The sequence below is a fragment of the Littorina saxatilis genome, linkage group LG2 (assembly GCF_037325665.1).
Source record: "Littorina saxatilis isolate snail1 linkage group LG2, US_GU_Lsax_2.0, whole genome shotgun sequence".
NCBI lineage: Eukaryota > Metazoa > Mollusca > Gastropoda > Littorinimorpha > Littorinidae > Littorina > Littorina saxatilis.
Window position 1 is genome coordinate 26,030,833 of NC_090246.1, and position 22,239 is coordinate 26,053,071.

A 22,239-nucleotide genomic window follows, 5' to 3' on the forward strand; every position below is an offset into this window, starting at 1 on the left:
GTCAAAACCCGAAATGTAGCGCTACTTATTCACGTTGCTCTTTTTACAAAAAAATGCGTATCTATTGAATAACTATCCAAAACACAAGGCAGGTCGCTGATTTGTGGTTGGGTGCTCTTATGAAATACCCCCCTGTGCGCTTATGATAGCTTGATTTTTCGGATCGGATGCGCTTATGACTGGTTTTTCGCTGCGCTGCTTAGTTCCCACTTTCTTGCTACCTTGTTGCTACTAAAACGTATGTTACACATTATTTTATTTAGCCCTTTGCATGACTTTTGTCAAGGGAACTTATGCTTTCAAGTGTTGCTGCTTCCAGTGACAGGAAGGTATAGAGATAATATAGTTCTCTGCTTCACCAAATGTACGACCAATAGTGAGATGTTTTGTGTCTTTTTATACTTCCTACTAATACTGCCGACAAACTAGCCAGAATTGCACTATTGCGCCTAGACAGAAAAAGGGTTAGACAAAAATGCAGCCTCAATGACATCTCTCAATTATTTCACGCTCATTATCCTAGCTAAAACACACACCACTTTCATAAAGGAATGTTGATTTGAAAACAAAAACACTAATAGGGTTTGAGATGCGTTCTGTTTGTAGATGGAGTATTCTGGGATCATGGACGGCAGTGGTATTGACCTGGACATATCTCAGGAGATTCAAGTGGAAACTACCCAGGCTGACCCAGGACCACCCCCAGCCAGCAGCACGCCTGCGAAGCCTGCGAAGAAGGACAGGGGGAAGACTCACCTGTGTACCGCTTGTGGAAACACCTACAAGCACTTGCCAAATCTCAGGCGACATATCAGGGCTACTCACGAAGAGGGTTTCCAGTGTTTCATCTGTAAAAAGGCGCTGGTTAGTCAAGTCGCGCTGGAGTCTCACTGACTTGAACGGCCATGAAAAGAAGAAGCCATTCAGCTGTGCTGCCTGTAAGAAGACTTACCAGAGCAGGACCAGTCTTGCACAGCACTCCTGCAGCAGCAAACCACAGAGCTTTCCGTGCGATGAATGCCCCAAAGTGTGCCCATCGAAGAAGGCTTTAACTCAGCACAGGCTGAAGCATGCACCAATGCAGTTCAGACGCGGTCCAGTCCAGACTCCCTTATTTTTAAGGAAGGGAGAACTTGAGCCCCTGTCAGTCACTCCAGAACACGCGTTCGGAATGCACGATAAGCGCGCGTGCTGATACGGTTAGTTAAACACCTCCCTCGGCCTTCGGAAATTTGACACTGAGAGCCGAAGTCGCAGCTCTGCCCAGTCCATAACTGATAAAACAAGAGGCACATACAATACACGGGGGTAGAGGAGACGAAATAGGTGAACAAGAATAATCAGATATGTAATAGTTTTACTGCATTATAACAAACATTTAGTGTTAATGCTGCTACATTTAAATTAAAGCCATGTTTTTTTTAAGGTGTTGTTCTTTGAGCAGTCGCTGTTATTCAGAATAGTCCGGCGCCTGTGGGTGGACATGAATTGCGAAAGCTGTTCCGAGAAAGGTTTAAAAATATTTATCAATTTTAAAAGGAATATAAAAAGGAAAAACATCAATCTACATACAAGTAAAGGCTGTAGTTATCTGTCTGTCGTGAAAAAGGTCAACGTATTCAATGTTTTCCTTACACACTGGGTGTAAATGAGAAATCATACATATATCTCAGCAACTTTTCAGTAAATGCGATACATGCAGATACACACACGAAATCAGCGGCAGCATGAACGAAAAGCCGAATTTCGATCACAATTTCGAAGTTATAATTGAAAACAATGAGAGTTTGAAAGGAATGAGCTCTGTCTGAAAGAAATAATTATAGACTGCTCAGTTATTTTGCTTTAGTTGGTAAACATTTTCACACACGACAAAACTAAATCCAAGAAGTAGTGTTTAGAAGCCGATCCTACACTGGTGGGTACAGATAGCTCCCTACAAAGCTCACCTAAGCAATAAAGCTCCCCCACCCCCTCCCAGTGCAGGGGATACATGCATGCTTCCTGTTTCTAAGTGCGGGTAGACAATCAGACTAGTGAATGCCAGAGTTTCGGTGCCAGTTTTGTGGCGTGGAGTTCAAGTTCAGACAGGGAAGAGATCGTCATGTCAAAAGTAGATGCAGGGTTGCCCAGGAAACAAAAACATCTAAGGATTCTTATCCACCTTTGATGTTGCAACCGCTTTAAAGTTACTGTTCAGAACTTTGTGAAAAGGAAACAAACACTTGTTTGTTAGAGTTTAATTTTACTCCTTTTGGTTTTATGAAGACGCAAGATTAGTTTCATATTATTGATTTTAATAAAAGCATAGAAAACTGCAAAATATTAATTTCAATCTCTCTCTCTTTCTCTCTCATAAGTTTACTTTCTATACTTTCTAATATTAATTAACTGTAATTAAATTGTATGTACAGTCATTGAAGCCTTGTCTGGTCATAATATGTCCCGGTTATCATGAACTTTGTGAAAAGGAAATAAACACTTGTTTGTTAGAGTTTTAATTTTACTCCTTTTGGTTTTATGAAGACGCAAGATTAGTTTCATATCATTGGTTTTAATAAAAGCATAGAAAACTGCAAAATATTAATTTCTCTCTCTCTCTCTCTCTCTCTCTCTCTCTCTCTCTCTCTCTCAGTCTCTCTCTCTCTCTCTCTCTCTCTCATAAGTTTACTTTCTAATATTAATTAACTGTAATTAAATTGCATGTACAGTCATTAAATCCTTGTCTGGTCATAATATGTCCCGGTTATCATGAACATTGTCTCACAACATAAAAAAGACATCATACTGTTTAGTCAGTACATTCGCATGTTACACATTTGCATGTCCTACACACACACGCATACACACACATTATTAATTTACTGTAATTAAATTGCATGTACAGTCATTGAAGCCTTGTCAGGTCATAATATATCCCGGTTATCATTAACATTGTCTCACAGCATAAAAAAGACATACTGTTTAGTCAGTACATTCGCATGTTACACATTTGCATGTCCTACACACACACACACACACACACACACACACACACACACACACACACACACACACACACACACTTAATCAGCTACTCTAGCTCAATCCCATGTCTGACATGGGAAAACACTTTGGTTTCGTCAACACGGAAGTACTGGCGAACACCGCGGTCTCCCCTGCTCGGTTCAGTAGGTCCTGACAGCCGGGAAGATTTCCGTTTCAGCCTCTTTTCGGAAGTTCTAGGCACTCCGTGTAAAGCTGAACAAAACAATACCGAAGCTTATGTGCTTCATGTTTATCAACTGTGTGGGTTATGATTTCTTTGAAGATGGAGAACCCTTCTCCACAATGGTAACATCTATAATCCATGATCTGTAAAATGAGAACATTTAATTAAGATCATTCAGGTCATCAAGCAAAAAACTAGGCAGCGCAGCGAAAAACCAGTCATAAGCGCATCCGATCCGAAAAATCAAGCTATCATAAGCGCACAGGGGGTATTTCATAAGAGCACCCGACCACAAATCAGCGACCTGCCTTGTGTTTTGGATAGTTATTCAATAGATACGCATTTTTTTGTAAAAAGAGCAACGTGAATAAGTAGCGCTACATTTCGGGTTTTGACAACTGTAATATGGTTGCAGGATAATTAGTATTTTAGGAGTTATTACATTTTTTCTGCAGACACTCACCTCGTGCCCCGCTCTTCGTATCATACGCTCATCCGCTAAAAAGGGTTATTCTAAGATCACCCAGCATATCATAAGCCCACTCCTGATTGAAGGGCCTGAAGACTGACTCGATCGACTCTGTCATACGTAGCAGACTATGTACACTGAAATACGACTGCATCAGTTCAGTAAATGAATGGTTTCCGAATTATTATTTCAAGGCAAGAACAATCGTAATCGAAAACGTGTAGGGTTCAGAACGTTCTTACCATATATATATAAGACTTATTACCTCATGCGTGCAGACTCAGTCAGTGCAGACTGCAGTGGTTCGATTGCTCTTGCCTAGCAAAGTAGCAGACGACATAAACCCCGCTCAGCAAATTAACATGTCGGGCAAATGTGAACTAAAAAACGATGGGGATATAAAACATGTAGGGTTCAGAGCATTCTTACCGTTCATATTTAGTATCAGACTCCCCGATGAGTGAAGATACAACACGAGAAATATGCCACATTTATTTTGAAAATGTGCAACCGTCGAGTCCTTCGACTTCGAGTCAATTCAAGGGGAGTCACTCCGCACAGTCAATCCGTCGAACCTCGACTGGAGGTTTCGAATCGCAAATAACGAAGAGTACAGTCCTTTCTCCGAGTTCAAATGAGGTTTCTCTGAAAGATCATCACTGTTCAGCTTAACGCTACACTGGAATTTACCAACAGAAATTAAAATGCGTGTGACGAAAGCACGACACACTTGAGACACCCCACACAAAAATAGATCTTACTGTACACTGACGACCTAACCACACAGTTATGCCTATTCAAATGCGCGTAGCAAAATGTGCGTTTGGAATCTTCTTTTTTCTATGGCGGTACTGACAATATCGTTATTGAAACAATCCCAGTGCAGTAAGGGATTTATAGAGCAAATCTCGAAAATAATTATTGAGCTCAGCGCTATGCGCTTCGTTCAATAATGAATTTTCTCGATTTGCTCTATAAATCCCTTAGTGCACTGGGATGTCTCAATAACTTAAATAATAATAATTGTCAGTAAGTACTGGTGTCACATGACTGATGTGAACCAGTTGATTGGCTAATGGCGATGCGCTAAAACTGTTAGCGCACTCTTGGAGTGCGCTAACTTTTCCACAGAGCGTATTCTTCCGCCCTTTGCCTAAGCGAGACTGTGCTCTTATCCTCAGAATTAATTAATGACATGTAGCTTATATTCTCCACAATACCAAATGACCATAAATTCCCTGCTTCTCAATTAAAGCAGAAGTGTTTTGTTTTTTCTGACAGATTGCATGTGCCTGTGCCACAGTGCTGCTACTGATCTAAAATTAGAAGCCGCTGTGTTTCATCTAATTTTCGCCGACTTGCATAGATTCTTCTCATATGCCGTGTTAGTGGCATGTAGCTTATCATCCACATTACCAAATGATGAGTTAGTATACAATTCCCAGCGGCTAACAGAAAACACAAGTGTTATTCCGATAACGTACCAGCCAGACCAGTTTGGAAGACTGACTCGATCGACTCTGTCATACGTAGCAGACTATGTACACTGAAATACGAGTGCATCAGTTCAGTAAATGAATGGTTTCCGAATTATTATTTCAAGGCAAGAACAATCGTAATCGAAAACGTGTAGGGTTCAGAACGTTCTTACCATATATATATAAGACTTATTACCTCAGGCGTGTAGACTCAGTGCAGACTGCAGTGGTTCGATTGCTCTTGCCTAGCAAAGTAGCAGACGACATAAACCCCGCTCAGCAAATTAACATGTTGGGCAAATGTGAACTAAAAAACGATGGGGATATAAAACATGTAGGGTTCAGAGCATTCTTGCCGTTCATATTTAGTATCAGACTCCCCGATGAGTGAAGATACAACACGAGAAATATGCCACATTTATTTTGAAAATGTGCAACCGTCGAGTCCTTCGACTTCGAGTCAATTCAAGGGGAGTCACTCCGCACAGTCAATCCGTCGAACCTCGACTGGAGGTTTCGAATCGCAAATAACGAAGAGTACAGTCCTTTCTCCGAGTTCAAATGAGGTTTCTCTGAAAGATCATCACTGTTCAGCTTAACGCTACACTGGAATTTACCAACAGAAATTAAAATGCGTGTGACGAAAGCACGACAGACTTGAGACACCCCACACAAAAGTAGATCTTACTGTACACTGACGACCTAACCACACAGTTATGCCTATTCAAATGCGCGTAGCAAAATGTGCGTTTGGAATCTTCTTTTTTCTATGGCGGTACTGACAATATCGTTATTGAAACAAACCCAGTGCACAAAGGGATTTATAGAGCAAATCTCGAAAGTAATTATTGAACTCAGCGCTATGCGCTTCGTTCAATAATGAATTTTCTCGATTTGCTCTATAAATCCCTTAGTGCACTGGGATGTCTCAATAACTTAAATAATAATAATAATAATAATAATAATAATAATAATTGTCAGTAAGTACTGGTGTCACATGACTGATGTGAACCAGTTGATTGGCTAATGGCGATGCGCTTAAATCTGTTAGCGCACTCCTGGAGTGCGCTAACTTTTCCACAGAGCGTATTCTTACACCCTTTGCCAAAGCGAGACTGTACTCTCATCCTCAGAATTAATTAATGACATGTAGCTTATATTCTCCACAATACCAATGATTATGACCATAAATGTCCTGCTTTTCAATTAAAGCAGAAGTGTTTTTTTTCTGACAGATTGCATGCGCCTGTGCCGCCCACAGTTGCACTGATCTAAAAATAGAACCCGCTGTGTCTAATTTTTCAGTTTCGACTTGCGAAGATTCCTCTCATAATTATGCCATGTTGGTGGCATGTACCTTATTATCCACATTACCAAATGATGAGTTAGTATACAATTCCCAGCAGCTAACAGAAAACACAAGTGTTATTCTGATAACGTAGCAGCTAGATCAGCACGTAGCAGACTACACTGAAATACGACTGCATCTGTTCAGTAAATGAATGTTTTCCGTTTATTTTAAGGCAAGAACAATCCTAATCGAAAACGTGTAGGGTTTAGAACGTTCTTACCACATATAAGACTTATTACCAGCCTGCTTTATGTGTGCAGACTCAGTGCAACGGGACGAGCAATTTTTGTTTTTGAAATGAGACTCGGTGCAATAGCCTAGCAGACGACATAAATCCCGCTCAGCAAATTAACATGTTAGGCAAATGTGAACGATAAAACGATGGGGATATAATACGTGTAGGGTTCAGAGCATTCTTACCGTTCATATTTAGTACCAGACTCCCCGATGAGGGAAGATACCACACGAAAAACATGCCACGTTTATTTTGAAAATGGGCTTTCCGTCGACCTTGGCAAGGGGCACAACTCTGCACAGTCAATCTGTCGGAGCTCGATGAAGGTTTCGAACCGCAAATAACTGAAAGCACAGTCCTTTCTCCGAGTTCAAATGAGAGAAAGATCATCACTGTTTAGCTTAACGCTACACTGGAATTTACCAACAGAAATTAAAACAAGAGTTTGCGTGTGATGAAAGCACGACACGCGAGACAGCCCACACAAAAGTAGATCTTCTATACGACCTGACCACACAGTTATGCCTATTCAAATGCGCGTAGCAAAATGTGCGTGTTGTATCTTCTTTTTTCTCTGGCGGTACCGACAATATCGTTATTGAAACAATCCCAGTGCACTAAGGGATTTATAGAGCAAATCTCGAAAATAATTATTGAACTCAGCGCTATGCGCTTCGTTCAATAATGAATTTTCTCGATTTGCTCTATAAATCCCTTAGTGCACTGGGATGTCTCAATAACTTAAATAATAATAATAATAATAATAATAATAATAATAATAATAATAATAATAATAATAATAATTGTCAGTAAGTACTGGTGTCACATGACTAATGTGAACCAGTTGATTGGCTAATGGCGATGCGCTAAAACTGTCAGTTTGTGCTAACTTTTCCACAGAGCGTATTCTTCCGCCCTTTGCCTAAGCGAGACTGTGCTCTCATCCTCAGAATTAATTAATGACATGTAGCTTATATTCTCCACAATACCAAATGACCATAAATGTCCTGCTTCTCAATTAAAGCGGAAGTGGGTTTTTTCTGACAGAATGCATGTGCCTGTGCCACAGTGCCACTGATCTAGAAATAGAAGCCGCTGTGTTTCATCTCATTTTCGCCGACTTGCATAGATTCTTCTCATATGCCGTGTTAGTGGCATGTAGCTTTACATCCACATTACCAAATGATGAGTTAGTATACAATTCCCAGCGGCTAACAGAAAACACAAGTATTATTCCGATAACGTACCAGCTAGACCAGTGAAGACTGACTCGATCGACTCTGTCATACATAGCAGACAACACTGAAATACGACTGCATCAGTTCAGTAAATGAATGGTTTCCGAATTATTATTTCAAGGCAAGAACAATCGTAATCGAAAACGTGTAGGGTACAGAACGTTCTTACCATATATAAGACTTATTACCAGCCTGCCTCATGCGTGCAGACTCAGTGCAGACTGCAGTGGTTCGATTGCCCTAGCCTAGCAGACGACATAAACCCCGCTCAGCAAATTAACATGTTGGGCAAATGTGAACGAAAAAACGATGGGGATATAATACGTGTAGGGTTCAGAGCATTCTTACCGTTCATATTTAGTATCAGACTCCCCGTTGAGGGGAGGATACAACACGAGAAATATGCCACATTTATTTTGAAAATGTGCTAACCGTCGAGTCCTTCGGGGGTGGGAGGGTGGGTGGGTGGGGGGGGGGGGGTGGGGGGTGGTAGTCAATTCAAGGGGAGTCACTCCGCACAGTCAATCCGTCGAAGCTCGACTGGAGGTTTCGAATCGCAAATAACGAAGAGCACAGTCCTTTCTACGAGTTCAAATGAGGTCTCTCTGAAAGATCATCCCTGTTCTGGAATTTACCAACAGAAAATAAAATGCGTGTGACGAAAGCACGACACATTTGAGACACCCCACACAAAAGTAGATCTCACCGTACACGACCTGACCACACAGTTATGCCTATTCAAATTTAATGCGCGTAGCAAAATGTGCGTTTGGAATCTTCTTTTTTCTATGGCGGTAGTGACAATATCGTTATTGAAACAATCCCAGTGCACTAAGGGATTTACAGAGCAAACCTCGAAAATAATTATTGAACTCAGCGCTATGCGCTTCGTTCAATAATAAATTTTCTCGATTTGCTCTATAAATCCCTTGGTGCACTGGGATGTCTCAATAACTTAATTAAATAATAATAATATTGCATAATATTTAGAAAGCGCATGTATCCAGGGTTTAACCCTGCTCAAAGCGCTGTACAATCATTGGAAGAAAATACAACAACAACATAACATTATTTACAGTGCAATCGCACACATATCAATGAATAACACATTGCACTATAAGACATTATCACAAACACACGCACGGAAACACACACTTAAATGTATACTTGCATGATAATTGATATGCTTGTATTTATGTGTGGTATCCTGGTGTTTTTTAAATTTTGTCAAGTTTTGGCTAAATGTTTTAACATAGACAGGGAATCGAAACGAGGGTCGTGGTGTGTGTGTGTGTGTGTGTGTGTGTGTGTGTGTGTGTGTGTGTGTGTGTGTGTGTGTGTGTGTATAAAGCGATTCTGAGAAAACTATTAGACCGATCTTCATGAAACTTCACGACACAAATCTTCTGTGACCTTTGACCAAACGTAGCTTCCACATTCGATCACTCAGCTTAATATTTACAACAGAAAGCCGAGGGGGTGGAATACCGAGATGAACCTACAGAACTGTGCATCCTCAAACCTGACATATTCATCCCAACATTTAATGAACTCAAAAACACAGAAAGTTGCTTTCACACGCCAGCTTTGATTGCCAGTGGTTATCAAACCGGGACTCGTGTGGTTATCAGCACGGAACCCGTGTTTCAAAGCATGGCTCCCTGGGTTGATTGTGCACTTATTTTCTCACTACCAACATGATGACAAAAACGATGTTTGGTGGTTTGTTGACAGACCAGCTTTTTTTGTCGGTCCTCGGGGGGCATATCGACTTTTGTTTCATATTTATTGACCGCGGCCTTCGGCCTTGGTCAATAAATATGAAATAAAAGACGATATGCTCCCCCTCGGACCGACAAAAAAGCTGGTCTGTCAACAACCCATTAAACATCTTATAATGTCATGTTTACTCTAAAACTGTGCTCAGAATTACCAAAAATAGGTTAAGTTAGTACTACGTTCTCACGCGACCGTCTCGGTCTTCGGGTGTGGTTAGTCGAGACTATTTTAAATATAGTCTCGGCGATGATTGTTTTCTTGGTGTTGACCTTTTAGTTTGATGCCAACGGATTGACTAAATGTTTTTATATCGCTTCACGCGACTAATTGTTTACTAATTCAAATCAGTATTTTTCGTTTGTGGTGTAGGACACGGGGAGGTGGAACAGTACCAGCACCATAACGATCTACATTCTAGACGCAGATGATCAGGACCCTGTGTTTTTCTACCCCGGGTGCACGCCTCCGGTGTGCGTCATTGACACCTACACTTGCGAAGTGACCTACAATTTCACGGTAGAGTTGATATCGTCTAAGTATCACAAACAATTAATAGCGCCTGTACGAAATTAGTGACGGGTTTTCTACACTAGTGAAGTTGATGCCGCTCACGACTGATATCACTTGTACGTAAGTAAAGGTTCCTGTAAGAAATCAATTTATACAAACTCAAGACACGGTCTAACTACTTGGTAGTGTCCAGTTTCATGAAAAGATCCAAATTTGTTAACACCAGTGAATCTGTACCCAAAAAGAAAGGGAGACGTTGTGTGAAGTCGCTGAAATGTTCCAACGCGTATGAATTTGCAAACGAAAAACAGAAAGAGGGTGTGCATATCCAAAAATGCTCAGGCAGTTTAGTAGCGCAGTGGATAGACACAAAACAGAAATAATATCATTTGCAAGAAAATAAATAAAGATGCTGTGTCAGTTTGCAAAACTGCTTTGATTTGGGGTAAAATAATTATTGTATTTACAAGCAGAAAAAATGAAACACGATATTTGAAAAAACAACAAGGGCTGACCATAAACAAGGTCATGATACCACCGTTCCCCAAGTTGTAGAATTCCAAAATCGGTTTGTGGTGACAGAAACCCGCAATTGTTTTGTGGGTTCTATTAACTGAAAGGTGTATGCACCTGGGCAAGACTGACTCTCTCTCTCTCTCTCTCTCTCTCTCTCTCTCTCTCTCTCTCTCTCTCTCTCTCTCTCTCTCTCTCTCTCTCTCTCTCTGAATATAGGTGGGTTTAAAAAAACCCACTGGTGTGTCTACTTGCAGGGTTTGGTGACGAATACCATGCCAGCCGCCATCATGGCACGAGACAACGACACCCTGGGCTACAATGTCACATACAGCCTCAAAGCAGGTCACGCCTATATTCTGTCTCATCAAACGTATTTCAGAAGCTGCCGACGATGTACACTCTTATGTGAATCACATTTGTTTAGAGAAGTGTTTATCTAAAACGTTTGGCTTTTGACAAAACAAGACTTTCATTCAAAAAATGAAACGTTACAATAACAAACCTTTCTTGTTTTTTTTTGTTCTGGATTTTGACACGTTAGCCGTCTATCGTGCCTTTTTATTTGCGAATACTAATGTGTTGAACATTTACTTCAATAGACAATTAATATGGCGCAAAACAAATGTCGAGATTGAAGACAAATTAATAGAAAATTGTGTTTCAGATATCACCAACAACAACAAAACAATCAAACGCACCTCTAAAAATTGTTTCTTCTAAACCTTGTTTACGACAAGCGTGAGAATGAACACGCACGATTTAAAAGTCATTCCTTTCTTGCCTCCCCTGCTATACGCCGCTCTTGCTGAAGGGTAAAAGTATGCGGTTGAATGATGAATGCCTTGCGATTTCAGGCCCTCAAAATCCGAGCTTCAGGAACTACTTGACTATAGACCCACAGACAGGGGTCTTGTCCGTCCTGAAGAGGCTGGAGGTGTACCAGGGCCGGCAGATCGTCCTCACCGTCACGGTTCGTACTCACTGCTCTTGATCGTCATCTGTTCCCCTTGTTCAGAGGCATTGATCGATGTGTTCTGAAACTATTGATGTGTTCAGTTCTCTTCCTCTCATTTGCTGTTTTGTCAGTGCTTTAAACTACCTCTCTGCGGACGGAGGTCTGTGGTTCTTTCAAGTTCCAGTGAAAGTTGTAGCATTTGCTCTCGGTGGCTCTCTCTCTCTCTCTCTCTCTCTCTCTCTCTCTCTCTCTCTCTCTCTCTCTCTCTCTCTCTCTCTCTCTCTCTCTCTCTCTCTCTCTCTCTCTCTCTCAATCTTTCATTTACTAAGTTTCTAAGCTTCTGTTAACCTGAAGATGTTTTCATCTTAATCTGTTTTTATAATACATCCGTAATTTACATGTTTCCTCGTGCCGTGTGTTCACAGGCCACAGAAGTCTCAGAGAAACGTCATTCTAATGACATCCCGATGATCGTCACCGTGACGTACCCAAACACTTACGTCACCACGACCTTCAAAACAGGGGCGTCAACCGAGGACAAGAGTTCGGCGGACACGGTGGTGATTGCAGTGGTGGTGCTGTCCGTCTTCGTTCTGTTGGCTTTTCTTGGCATGGGGGCTCTCCTTGTCTACATCAAGAAGCGTCCTGACAAGCCTATCTACCCGGCTGATTTCTTGGAAGGTGAGAGATATGTCGATTGTGTTTAGGTCTGATTGAAGTCACTAAAAACATCCACACAAAAATATGAATAAACAGGTCGTTTGGAATCGAACTAATTTCTTTAACTTGTTCTTTGAAAGAAAAGAGGTTAGGAGTATTAAATTGTGAGTTTTGCTCGTCTTCCGCCCGTCTCTATTTGTTCATGATCGCGTATTACTGCATATCATTTCTGAACTTTACAAACTTTGGTAATGGTAAGATTCTGCCGATAGTGCTTTTGGCTTGTAAATGTGAAAGTCTGGGAAAATTGAAGTGTTCCTTCCTTGCACTTACTTTATTTTGCTTTGAAAAATTAGACGCAGTGTCTCTTTCAATCAATATCTCACGCTAAGAGCAAGACAACCTGAAATAAAGTAATTACCACAATGAGTATTATAACCTGGTAAAAAGCAGAAAACGTCAATGAAATGGAAGATTGTGTCATGTCTCGTAATCTATGGCTGTGAACTTTAAAGTAAAACGAACAAAACAATAATTATCTGCTTTCCTTTTAAACTCCTGTGCAGACGAGAAAGTCATAGAGGGAGAAGATGACGACGCCAAGCGAGGAGGGAGCAGCAACACGGACAGTGGTCAGTGGTCAATGAATGGGGTCCCCTCCCCCAGCCACCACGCCGGCAGCACCGCCCCTTCCCACACCATCATCCCCGTGAATGCCGAGCAACAGCAGCACAACGGCCAGGTATTGGTCAACGGGCACGTGGTAGCCAACGGTCAGGTGCCTCCTGCTCAGTTCAGAAAGGCCAGAGGTGCTTCGGCCAAAGGAGGCAGGAGATCTATGTCTGCAAGAAGCGAGGTGAGGTCCTGTTAATGATCGGACAAGTAGGCCTACTCTGGTGGAGAGTGCATGTCAAATTCCTCATTTTCAATTTGTGAGGGTATTGTTACTTCTTGGCATTTGAACTTGATCGTTGCGCTGTTCATGAAGGTGAAAAGATCAGACACTTCAGTTCTTAACTATTTCCGGATGCCAAAGACAGAACGAATGTTTATCTAAATGGCATTAAAAGGGTATCCAATCACCTTTTTTGGAGCAGGGTAGCGAAATGTTAGATCCCCAGATGTATGAGGGTGGCGCTAATCTAATCTCCCTCGGTTCTTTCAGCTTGTCCAGACCAGAAATCACTTACCCAAATGAAGAATAAGGGTTTGCGCCAAAGGGAGAGTGAATGCTTGAAGTATTTTTTGCCTTACCATTTTGAATAAGCAATTTCCCACTTCGTCAACATCACGGGCCAAAGAATCTAGACACAGCCACCGTCGAACGCTGAAGAAGAAGAAGAAGAATAAGCAATTGCATTTTAGGGTGGGCGATTATGTGCACGAATACCATTAAATTACCACATCCACTCTGGAACACTTACTTCAAGATCAATCCTCTTGCACTGTTTCTGGACATCAGCTGTTTTGTTTTAAACGCTGTCAACTATTGTCCGCTACAGGTATCTAGCAGCGGCGAAGCGCGCAGCAGATTGTCTATCGCAGACATTCATCCTCAGGAAGACTCTCAGGCTGAGGAAGAAACGGTTCAACAGATATATCAACAGCAAAACGCACAAAACATGATGATGGCGCACGAAAACATGCAACAGTCGGCCATCCTCAACGGAAATGCTCAAAACGGAACCGGGGCGTTGGTGCATGCCCAGATGCATGGCAACGGTCACGTGCCTCAGCATGGCGAAAATGGCGTCTTGCATGAAGAGGAAGAGGACGAAGAAGAGGATGTGCTTAACAGTGGCGTGCGCGTTATTTCGTCCAGACGTCTTGCTCCTCTGTCTGCTCCTGCTGGTAACCCGAGAATGAGCGCCAAGCTTCCAAAACGATCTCGCTCCAGTCGCAAGGAGCGCAGGGAACAGGTAATGCAACTACACTCATTTCCTCAAACTTCAAAATAAATAGTTCTAGAAAATTGAACAACTTAATAACCCCAACCCGAAGAATTGACCTGTACAAGTCCAGTCTGTCATATACTGGCGCCATTATGTGGAACTCCATCCCTGATATAATTACATTTCAAATCAATGGAACAATATTCCAGGAACATTTCATATTTTTTCTCTTGCAAAACTTGTAAGCACTACAATTGTTCAGCTGATGAAATATCAGTACTCTCTGATTGTATTGAACCTCATAATTCTACATTATGCACTGAGATCATTCTACCATTTAATAAAATAGTATACTTCGTACAAAATGTCAGTGGTTATGATACAAAAATCAAGCGATCGTTTTACATTCTTGTGGTGAAGAAAGAGAAAGGTCTTTTTTTTTTTTTTTTTTTATTTTTTTTTTTAACATTTTATTTCCTTTATATACACATAAACATAGAATAGCATACATCATACACCGAGTTTGTCAACAAAGCGCATACACACGTACATACCTAGACAAGACGCAGACATAGACAGTAGGGTGGGATGTTGAAGAGACAGGGGATATGGAAGGGGGGGGGGGGGGAACGAGGTTGTGAGGGGGGAGGGGGGGGGTTGTAACTGAGGTTGGGGGAGGGGAGGGGGGTAGGTGGGGGCGGTGGTCACAATTTAGCCTCCAAGTATACATGGGGTTTAATTATCGGCATAAGAGTATTGTATAACCTGTTATGAGTAAATGGGTCAGGGGGTAAGAGAAAGGTCTTAAAAATAACGAGAGAACTATATTGTTGTGTGTATCATTCTGGACTACATCTGGAATGTGACAATTATAGGTTATTGTAGACCAGGCTTCAGGGAAAAAATATAAAATGAAGCATTGTGTTATATCTCTTCCCCACCTACAATGTTACAATTGCAGACTGTTTAAACCGTGCGTGTGTTTTATTGGTTATTTACATGTATGCTGATACACGTTTAAAGAATGAAGTGATAGTTTCGCTGTCAGTAATAACAACTCTCTCTCTCTCTCTCTCTCTCTCTCTCTCTCTCTCTCTCTCTCTCTCTCTCTCTCTCTCTCTCTCTCTCTCTCTCTCTCTCTCTCTCTCTCTCTCTCTCTCTCTTCAGTCTGCTTACGACAGTTCCCCAGAGGATGAGTAGTTGACCAACGGTGAGCAAAGCACAAAATTGTGTGTTGCTGTGTCTCACTTTGCATTTTGCGGTCACTTTGGCATGGAGGTTGCTGCGTTGGCTTGATTGCAGGTCAAGGTGGAATGTGCATTTTGTGAGCATGCGTGCAAGAGCCATTAAGAATTGCAAAAGATGATTTTGTCAAATAAAATGACTTTACGAGTGTTGCATGCTTCGATGTAGATAGAATAGACTGTCACCTCAACAGAGCGGCACGCATGAAAAATTTGACTTTCGACAAAGTTAACAGTAAGCACGGTTTTAGCCTTGTATGGCCTGATTTTCGTTCTGTCAACAAGGTTTGACTTTGATCATTGCAACGACACCAAATCTGCTCATGGAAAATAACTATAATATGGTATAAAGACAGCATTCAATCACGACTTATTGTCCAGACACAAAAATACTATTGGGCAGTTACATTGGTCGGCTATTCTAGCAGGAGGGGGGGGGCGTTTTTACTGTGTAAACTATCACCAAATATTATCCACCTTTTTTTGAGGTCACTCTACTCTTGTTTCGTCACATCTTGATTTTATTCATCAATAAAAGAGTGGGAAATACAAATGCACACAAGTTCGTATTGATCTTTGGTCCATTACCCGTGTCACTATTCAACTGTTGAGATATAGGCAAAGTAAGGTTCTTTATTTCTACTTGATCACTGTGATTAGAATTGCCGTGTACTTAAAAATCACTGTATGCGCCAAAAGACAGTCCCACAGTCACAGGATTAAGAAGAACTTGACTCACTTTTGATTGACAAGGTGAAGGGGTTGTTTGAAGTGTTTTCACCTGAGATGCACGTGGCACTTTAATCTTTGGAGTGCGTGCATGCGTGTGGCTGGCTGTCAATATGCCTGTCTGTCCCAATGTCTGTCTGCTTTCCTGCCTATGGGTGAGGAGTGGTATGCGTCTGAGAGAATAAAGGTGAATTAGAGAGAGAATGTGGGGGAGAGAGAGAGAGGGGGGGAGAGTAAGAGCATGAGAGAGAGAGAGAGACAGAGAAAAAAGTGTGTGGGTGTGTTTGTGTGTGTGTGTGTGTGTGTGTGTGTGTCTGTCTGTCTGTGTGTGCATGTGTGTGTGTGTGTTTGTTTTTGATTTTGATACCAATATGCATAATTATATACAAAATGCTATACAAACAATTCGACGAGAAAAGAGATAAGGTCAGCGGCGAGTTGCTTTAATGCACCACTGGTGGATGGACGATTCGATGAAATGATTGATAAATGTATTCACGGATGGATGGATGGACGGACGGAAGGAATAATGTATTTCACCAAAAACAAATGTGACCCTCCACCACGAAATGAGTCGCATGTCAACTCGCGCGGTTCTGCGCTAGGCTTAATATAAGTCCGGGGTGTGTCTGGTAACAGTGTGAGGGTCACCTTAGTCACAGGCTTATAACTCAAACACTTTTTGCTCTTTTCTAAAACGGTTTTCACCACTGGATAGAGCATAAAAAACTCTTTGAGAAAATGTACAAATATGAAAATCATGCAAAGGGGACATGCGACTCATTCCGTGGTGGAGGGTCACACATGTCTTGTCCTTCCTCTCCAGGACATAAGAATATTTAAGTACACTATTTACAGAAACTGTACACTAATCCCGCATATGCTTTTTGCCCCCCTCCTCCAACTCCCCACAGAAGCTGGCGAGACTTCGGGCGGAGCAGTTTGACGGGACCAAGGTCTACCCCATGTCCGCTGACCCCTCCTTCTTCACAGAGGGCAACAAGCAGAAGGTCAAACTGTCCAGCCGCAAGAAGAAAAACCTCACCCTTGACCCCAGGCTCTTGATGGTCGTCGACAACGATTACGCTGAGATCTGAATACATTCTACCACTACACTGAGGTCTAAATACTCTTTCTTTACGACCTAGATCCACACTGTGGATTGGTCCTTTGTCGACAGCGTGTACATTATTGTGTTAAAACGTGGTTAGTGTGTGGACGAAAGAGAACTTATCAGAACAAGACCATCATTATGTGGACTGTCCTGAGCACTGCAAACATCTTGGATAAAGCCCAAGGACTTGCGAATACAAACATAGTCAAGTGAAAATTGGGCTAGAAAGCTGTTGTTTTCATATTTTCTCTTGTGCAATTGAAGAGAAGGATCATGCAAGATTCGGCGATCGTGGATTATAATTAAAAGAAGATTGATGGAAACGAAGAGGACTGAAGACGATATCGATAATCATGCATACAGGCAGGACAAAAACTGGCTAGAAAATGGATAAAGGTACTTGAAGATACGGATGAAACTGAAGAAGGTATGTACATTGTGCAGTACAGACAGAAATACGACTGAACATGAAATGGATAATCGCGCATAGCTACGGAAAGAGGAATGAATAATTACATATATGTATAGACATCATATACAAACAAGGGTTTTTGATCTTCGGTAGATATTTACAGTGTCCGATTCAGGTTGGGATATAGATATAAATGTGTTGCAATAACTAACGTCTTGAAGCTGGATGTCTTCGTACTTGCGCCGTGAACACAGTCGTGCAGATATACTGAAAGCGTTTCAGTAATTCTGTGGAATTGATCGTGCAAGAATGATAACTGGTCAGCGGCATAGATGCAAATTTTTGACCCAAGTTGAATCTGTTTCTGCTTTGACATTTCTTCACTCTGTTTGGAGAATGTATACACAGGAACAGACATCAAAATGGATTTGTTTGCAAAGGTCTGCAACAAATTACTCTTTGCGGATGAGAAAGGAGTGACTGGAAATTAGAATACGGCCGGTCCGTCCTGTCACATACACTTACGTTTATACTCGTGTGCGAGGACGGAGAACAAAAAAAACAAAAAAGACAGGAAACCATGAAATACGTACAAAGATCAGGAACCGCTCCTTTCACAGCAGACTCTGCACCGTGGAATTCTGTTTGTGATGGGGTCTGGTGGTTTCCGATTGTCTGTATGTTCATGGAAACCTTCGGGTTTGCATAACAGTTTTTATAGGGCTAAGAAATTAGCCCTAACATTTTCAATCCTGTTTGATTGCACTTCGCCTCCCGAGGTGATCGTAGTGTTTCGGCACTCGGTTACATCTGGCGCTTGCGAGCAGGGGTGGGACTCGGCATGATATGTTCAGGTAATGGCATAATATGACCACTGAACATTTTCGTGCTGTTCCCATTCTGCGAACTTGGGATGGACAGTGGTCCCCCGGTTCGGAACTTCGGGACGAAGTTCATTCAAACGGGGGCGATTGTGACAGGGGAGGCTACCGCTCCTTTCACAGCAGACTCTGCACCCGAGTTGTTGGCCTTTAAGTCAACACCGGTTGATTGTGGAATTCTGTTTGTGATGGGGTCTGGTGGTTTCCGATTGTCTGTATGTTCGTGGAAACCTTCGGGTTTGCATAACAGTTTTTATAGGGCTAAGAAATTGGCCCTAACATTTTCAATCCTGTTTTATTGCACTTCGCCTCCCGAGGTGATCGTAGTGTTTCGGCACTCGGTTACAAAGAGAACACACGTTTACGTTTCAGATAGCGAGACAAATCATTCACTCAGTCTTCCAATGTATATCCAGCGTAAATTCTTGCCCATTTTCCAGTGACTGACATAAATGGTGTGGTTATTTTTTTCCAAATAGATTTCTTTGTAGGTTGTGGGCTTTCTTTCATTTGTGAGAGTTTTGAGCTTTGAGATGGTGTATATTTCAAACAGAATTTATTTATAACCAAAGTTGTTGCTGTTGTGATCCGCCTTTGATTTAGAGAACATGTCTGATGCTTTTTACATTTAGTCAAGTTTTGACTAAATGTTTTAACATAGAGGGGGAATCGAGACGAGGGTCGTGGTGTATGTGTGTGTGTCTGTCTGTCTGTATATATGTGTGTGTGTGTGTGTGTGTGTGTGTGTGTGTGTGTGTGTGTGTGTGTGTGTGTGTGTGTGTCTGTGTGTGTGTGTAGAGCGATTCAGAGTAAACTACTGGACCGATCTTTATGAAATTTTACATGAGAGTTCCTGGGTATGATATCCCCAGACATTTTTTTCATTTTTTCGATAAATGTCTTTGATGACGTCATATCCGGCTTTTTGTAAAAGTTGAGGCGGCACTGTCACACCCTCATTTTTCAATCAAATTGATTGAAATTTTTGAAAAGCAATCTTCTACAAAAGCCGGACTTCGGTATTTCATTTCAGCTTGCTGGCTTAAAAATTAATTCATGAGTTTAGTCATTAAAAATCTGAACATTGTAATTAAAATTTTGTTTATGTAAAACGATCCAAATTTACGTTCATCTTATTTCTCATCATGTTCTGATTCCAAAAACATATAAATATGTTATATTCGGATTAAAAACAAGCTCTGAAAATTAAAAATATAAAAATTATGATCAAAATTAAATTTCCGAAATCGATTTAAAAACATATAGATATGATATGTTTGGATTAAAAACACGCTCAGAAAGTTAAAACGAAGAGAGGTACAGAAAAGCGTGCTATGCAGCACAGCGAAACCGCTACTGCGCTAAGCGGACTACGATCATTGTGAAAAAATGCAGTGCGTTCAGTTTCATTCTGTGAGTTCCACAGCTTGACTAAATGTAGTTATTTTGCCTTACGCGACTTGTTGTTCTTTGTTTTTCTTTATTTAAGAATATTTCTTTTGCAACCTTTTTCGTTTTATTCTTTCATTTATTACATTTAGTCAAGTTTTGACTAAATGTTTTAACATAGAGGGGGGAATCGAGACGAGGGTCGTGGTGTATATGTGTGTGTGTGTGTGTTTCTGTCTGTCTGTCTGTGTGTGTGTAGAGCGATTCAGACTAAACTACTGGGCCGATCTTTATGAAATTTGACATGAGAGTTCCTGGGTATGATATCCCCGGATGTATTTTTCATTTTTTCGATAAATACCTTTGATGACGTCATATCCGGCGTTTTGTAAAAGTTGAGGCGGCACTGTCACACCCTCATTTTTCCATTAAATTGATTGAAATTTTGGCAAAGCAATTTTCGACGAAGGCCGGGGTTTGGTATTGCATTTCAGCTTGGTGGCTTAAAAACTAAATGGTCATTAAAAATCGGAAACTTGTAATTAAAATTATTTTTTTATTAAACGATCCAAAAACAATTTCATCTTATTCTTCGTCATTTTCTGATTCCAAAAACATATACATATGTTATATTTGGATTAAAAACAAGCTCTGAAAATTAAAAATATAAAAATTATGATCAAAATTAAATTTCCGAAATCGTTTTAAAAACTATTTCATCTTATTCCTTGTCGGTTCCTGATTCAAAAAACATATAGATATGATATGTTTGGATTAAAAACACGCTCAGAAAGTTAAAACGAAGGAAGGTACAGTAAAGTGTGCTATGAAGCACAGCGCAATCGCTACCTGCGCGCCAAACAGGCTCGTCACTTTCACTGCCTTTTGCACTAGCGGCGGACTACGTTCAGTTTCATTCTGTGAGTTCCACAGTTTGACTAAATGTAGTAATTTCGCCTTACGCGACTTGTTTTGTTTTGTCGGTGTTTTCTCCTGCGTTTAGGATTTAGTGGTTTCTGTGAGAGTTGGTAGGTAAGGTGAGCGGATCATCAACGCTTGTTGTCTCCCTTTTGTTGTACATTTGTACAAAGTTTGTTATCACCTTAATGTATGTATCTGAACGTTGATAAGTACCTCTGGCTGAGTGATTGACTGGCAGGCTGCCTGGCTAGTTTGCTTTCGTCTGTTTGATTGCGTGTGCGTCCGCAGGGCAGACAGGCTCAAGTGTGTGTGTGTGTGTGTGTGTGTGTTTGTGTGTGTGTGTGTGTGTGTATGTGTGTGCGCGCGTCTGTGTGTGTGTGTGTGTGACACTGTGCGTGCGTGCATGCGTTCGTGCGTGCGTGCGTGTATGTGTGTGTGTAAGAGAAAAAGGTTGTGTACATTTTTGTTAGATGTAAATAATTTAATCAATAACTTCCACACGATACCCAGATAACAGGTAAAACTGCAAAGCAAGTCTAAGTCGAATGGAAAGTATTGGTTGGAGGGTAAAGAGGCAGGAAAATGTTATGAACAGAAAATCAGAGCATGGGTTTGAGTACTTGGTCTGCTGCGTCTGCTGCGTCCACGACACAGGAAGAAGACACGACACCAGCAAAAGGGGACACAGCGCGATTTGTTGAAGCTTCGAAACTTGTTGGCCTTCCACGAAGCTGTGTAATTGACATGAAGGTGAATAGTTTCAGAGCCAAGAAAAGTCATGTCACGGTGATGCCATTGTGGGGAGACGACCTTGGAAAAGGTACAACAAAATAAAACTTGGAAAAAGCATAACAAAATAAAAAATATTAAACAGATCAATCAATCCATTGACGCAGGGAAGTAAGCGCTCTAAATCAGCCAACAGGAGCCAGTGCCATTCTACTTGTCATCACAAGAGGAGTTCATCCTATCGGCTACTTCTAGGTCGCTTAACTAATCTTGTCATTAGCGATCTGTTTATGATTCATACTTCGAAGAAATGTCATTGAAAGTGCCGTGTGGATTGTCATGCCCTCATGAAAGGATATTAAGCGATATCTGTGATATGTTTTATTTTGAGTCTCTTGTATTATACTGTTTTGTTATTGTGCAGTTCAGCTTACAACGATCCATTTCCGTCCACAGGTATTGGGAGTATATATATTTTAATTTTCTTTTCTTTCTATTGTTGTGGTGTAGCCGACTATTAAAGATA

General features: G+C 41.2%; 1 protein-coding gene across 3 annotated transcripts in view; it reads left to right on the forward strand.

Moving 5' to 3' along the window:
• Positions 1–22,239, forward strand: part of LOC138958595 (uncharacterized) — a 58,011-nt gene that overhangs the window by 35,718 nt on the left and 54 nt on the right. For all 3 annotated transcript variants that reach the window (XM_070329791.1, XM_070329793.1, XM_070329794.1), the window contains exons 10-16: positions 10,131–10,277; positions 11,042–11,129; positions 11,642–11,757; positions 12,168–12,423; positions 12,969–13,258; positions 13,905–14,321; positions 17,182–22,239. The exon at positions 17,182–22,239 is cut by the window's right edge and continues 54 nt beyond it. In XM_070329791.1, the coding sequence (XP_070185892.1) occupies positions 10,131–10,277; positions 11,042–11,129; positions 11,642–11,757; positions 12,168–12,423; positions 12,969–13,258; positions 13,905–14,321; positions 17,182–17,364 (1,497 nt within the window). In that variant the 3' untranslated portion in view covers positions 17,365–22,239. The remainder of the gene's footprint in view (positions 1–10,130; positions 10,278–11,041; positions 11,130–11,641; positions 11,758–12,167; positions 12,424–12,968; positions 13,259–13,904; positions 14,322–17,181) is intronic.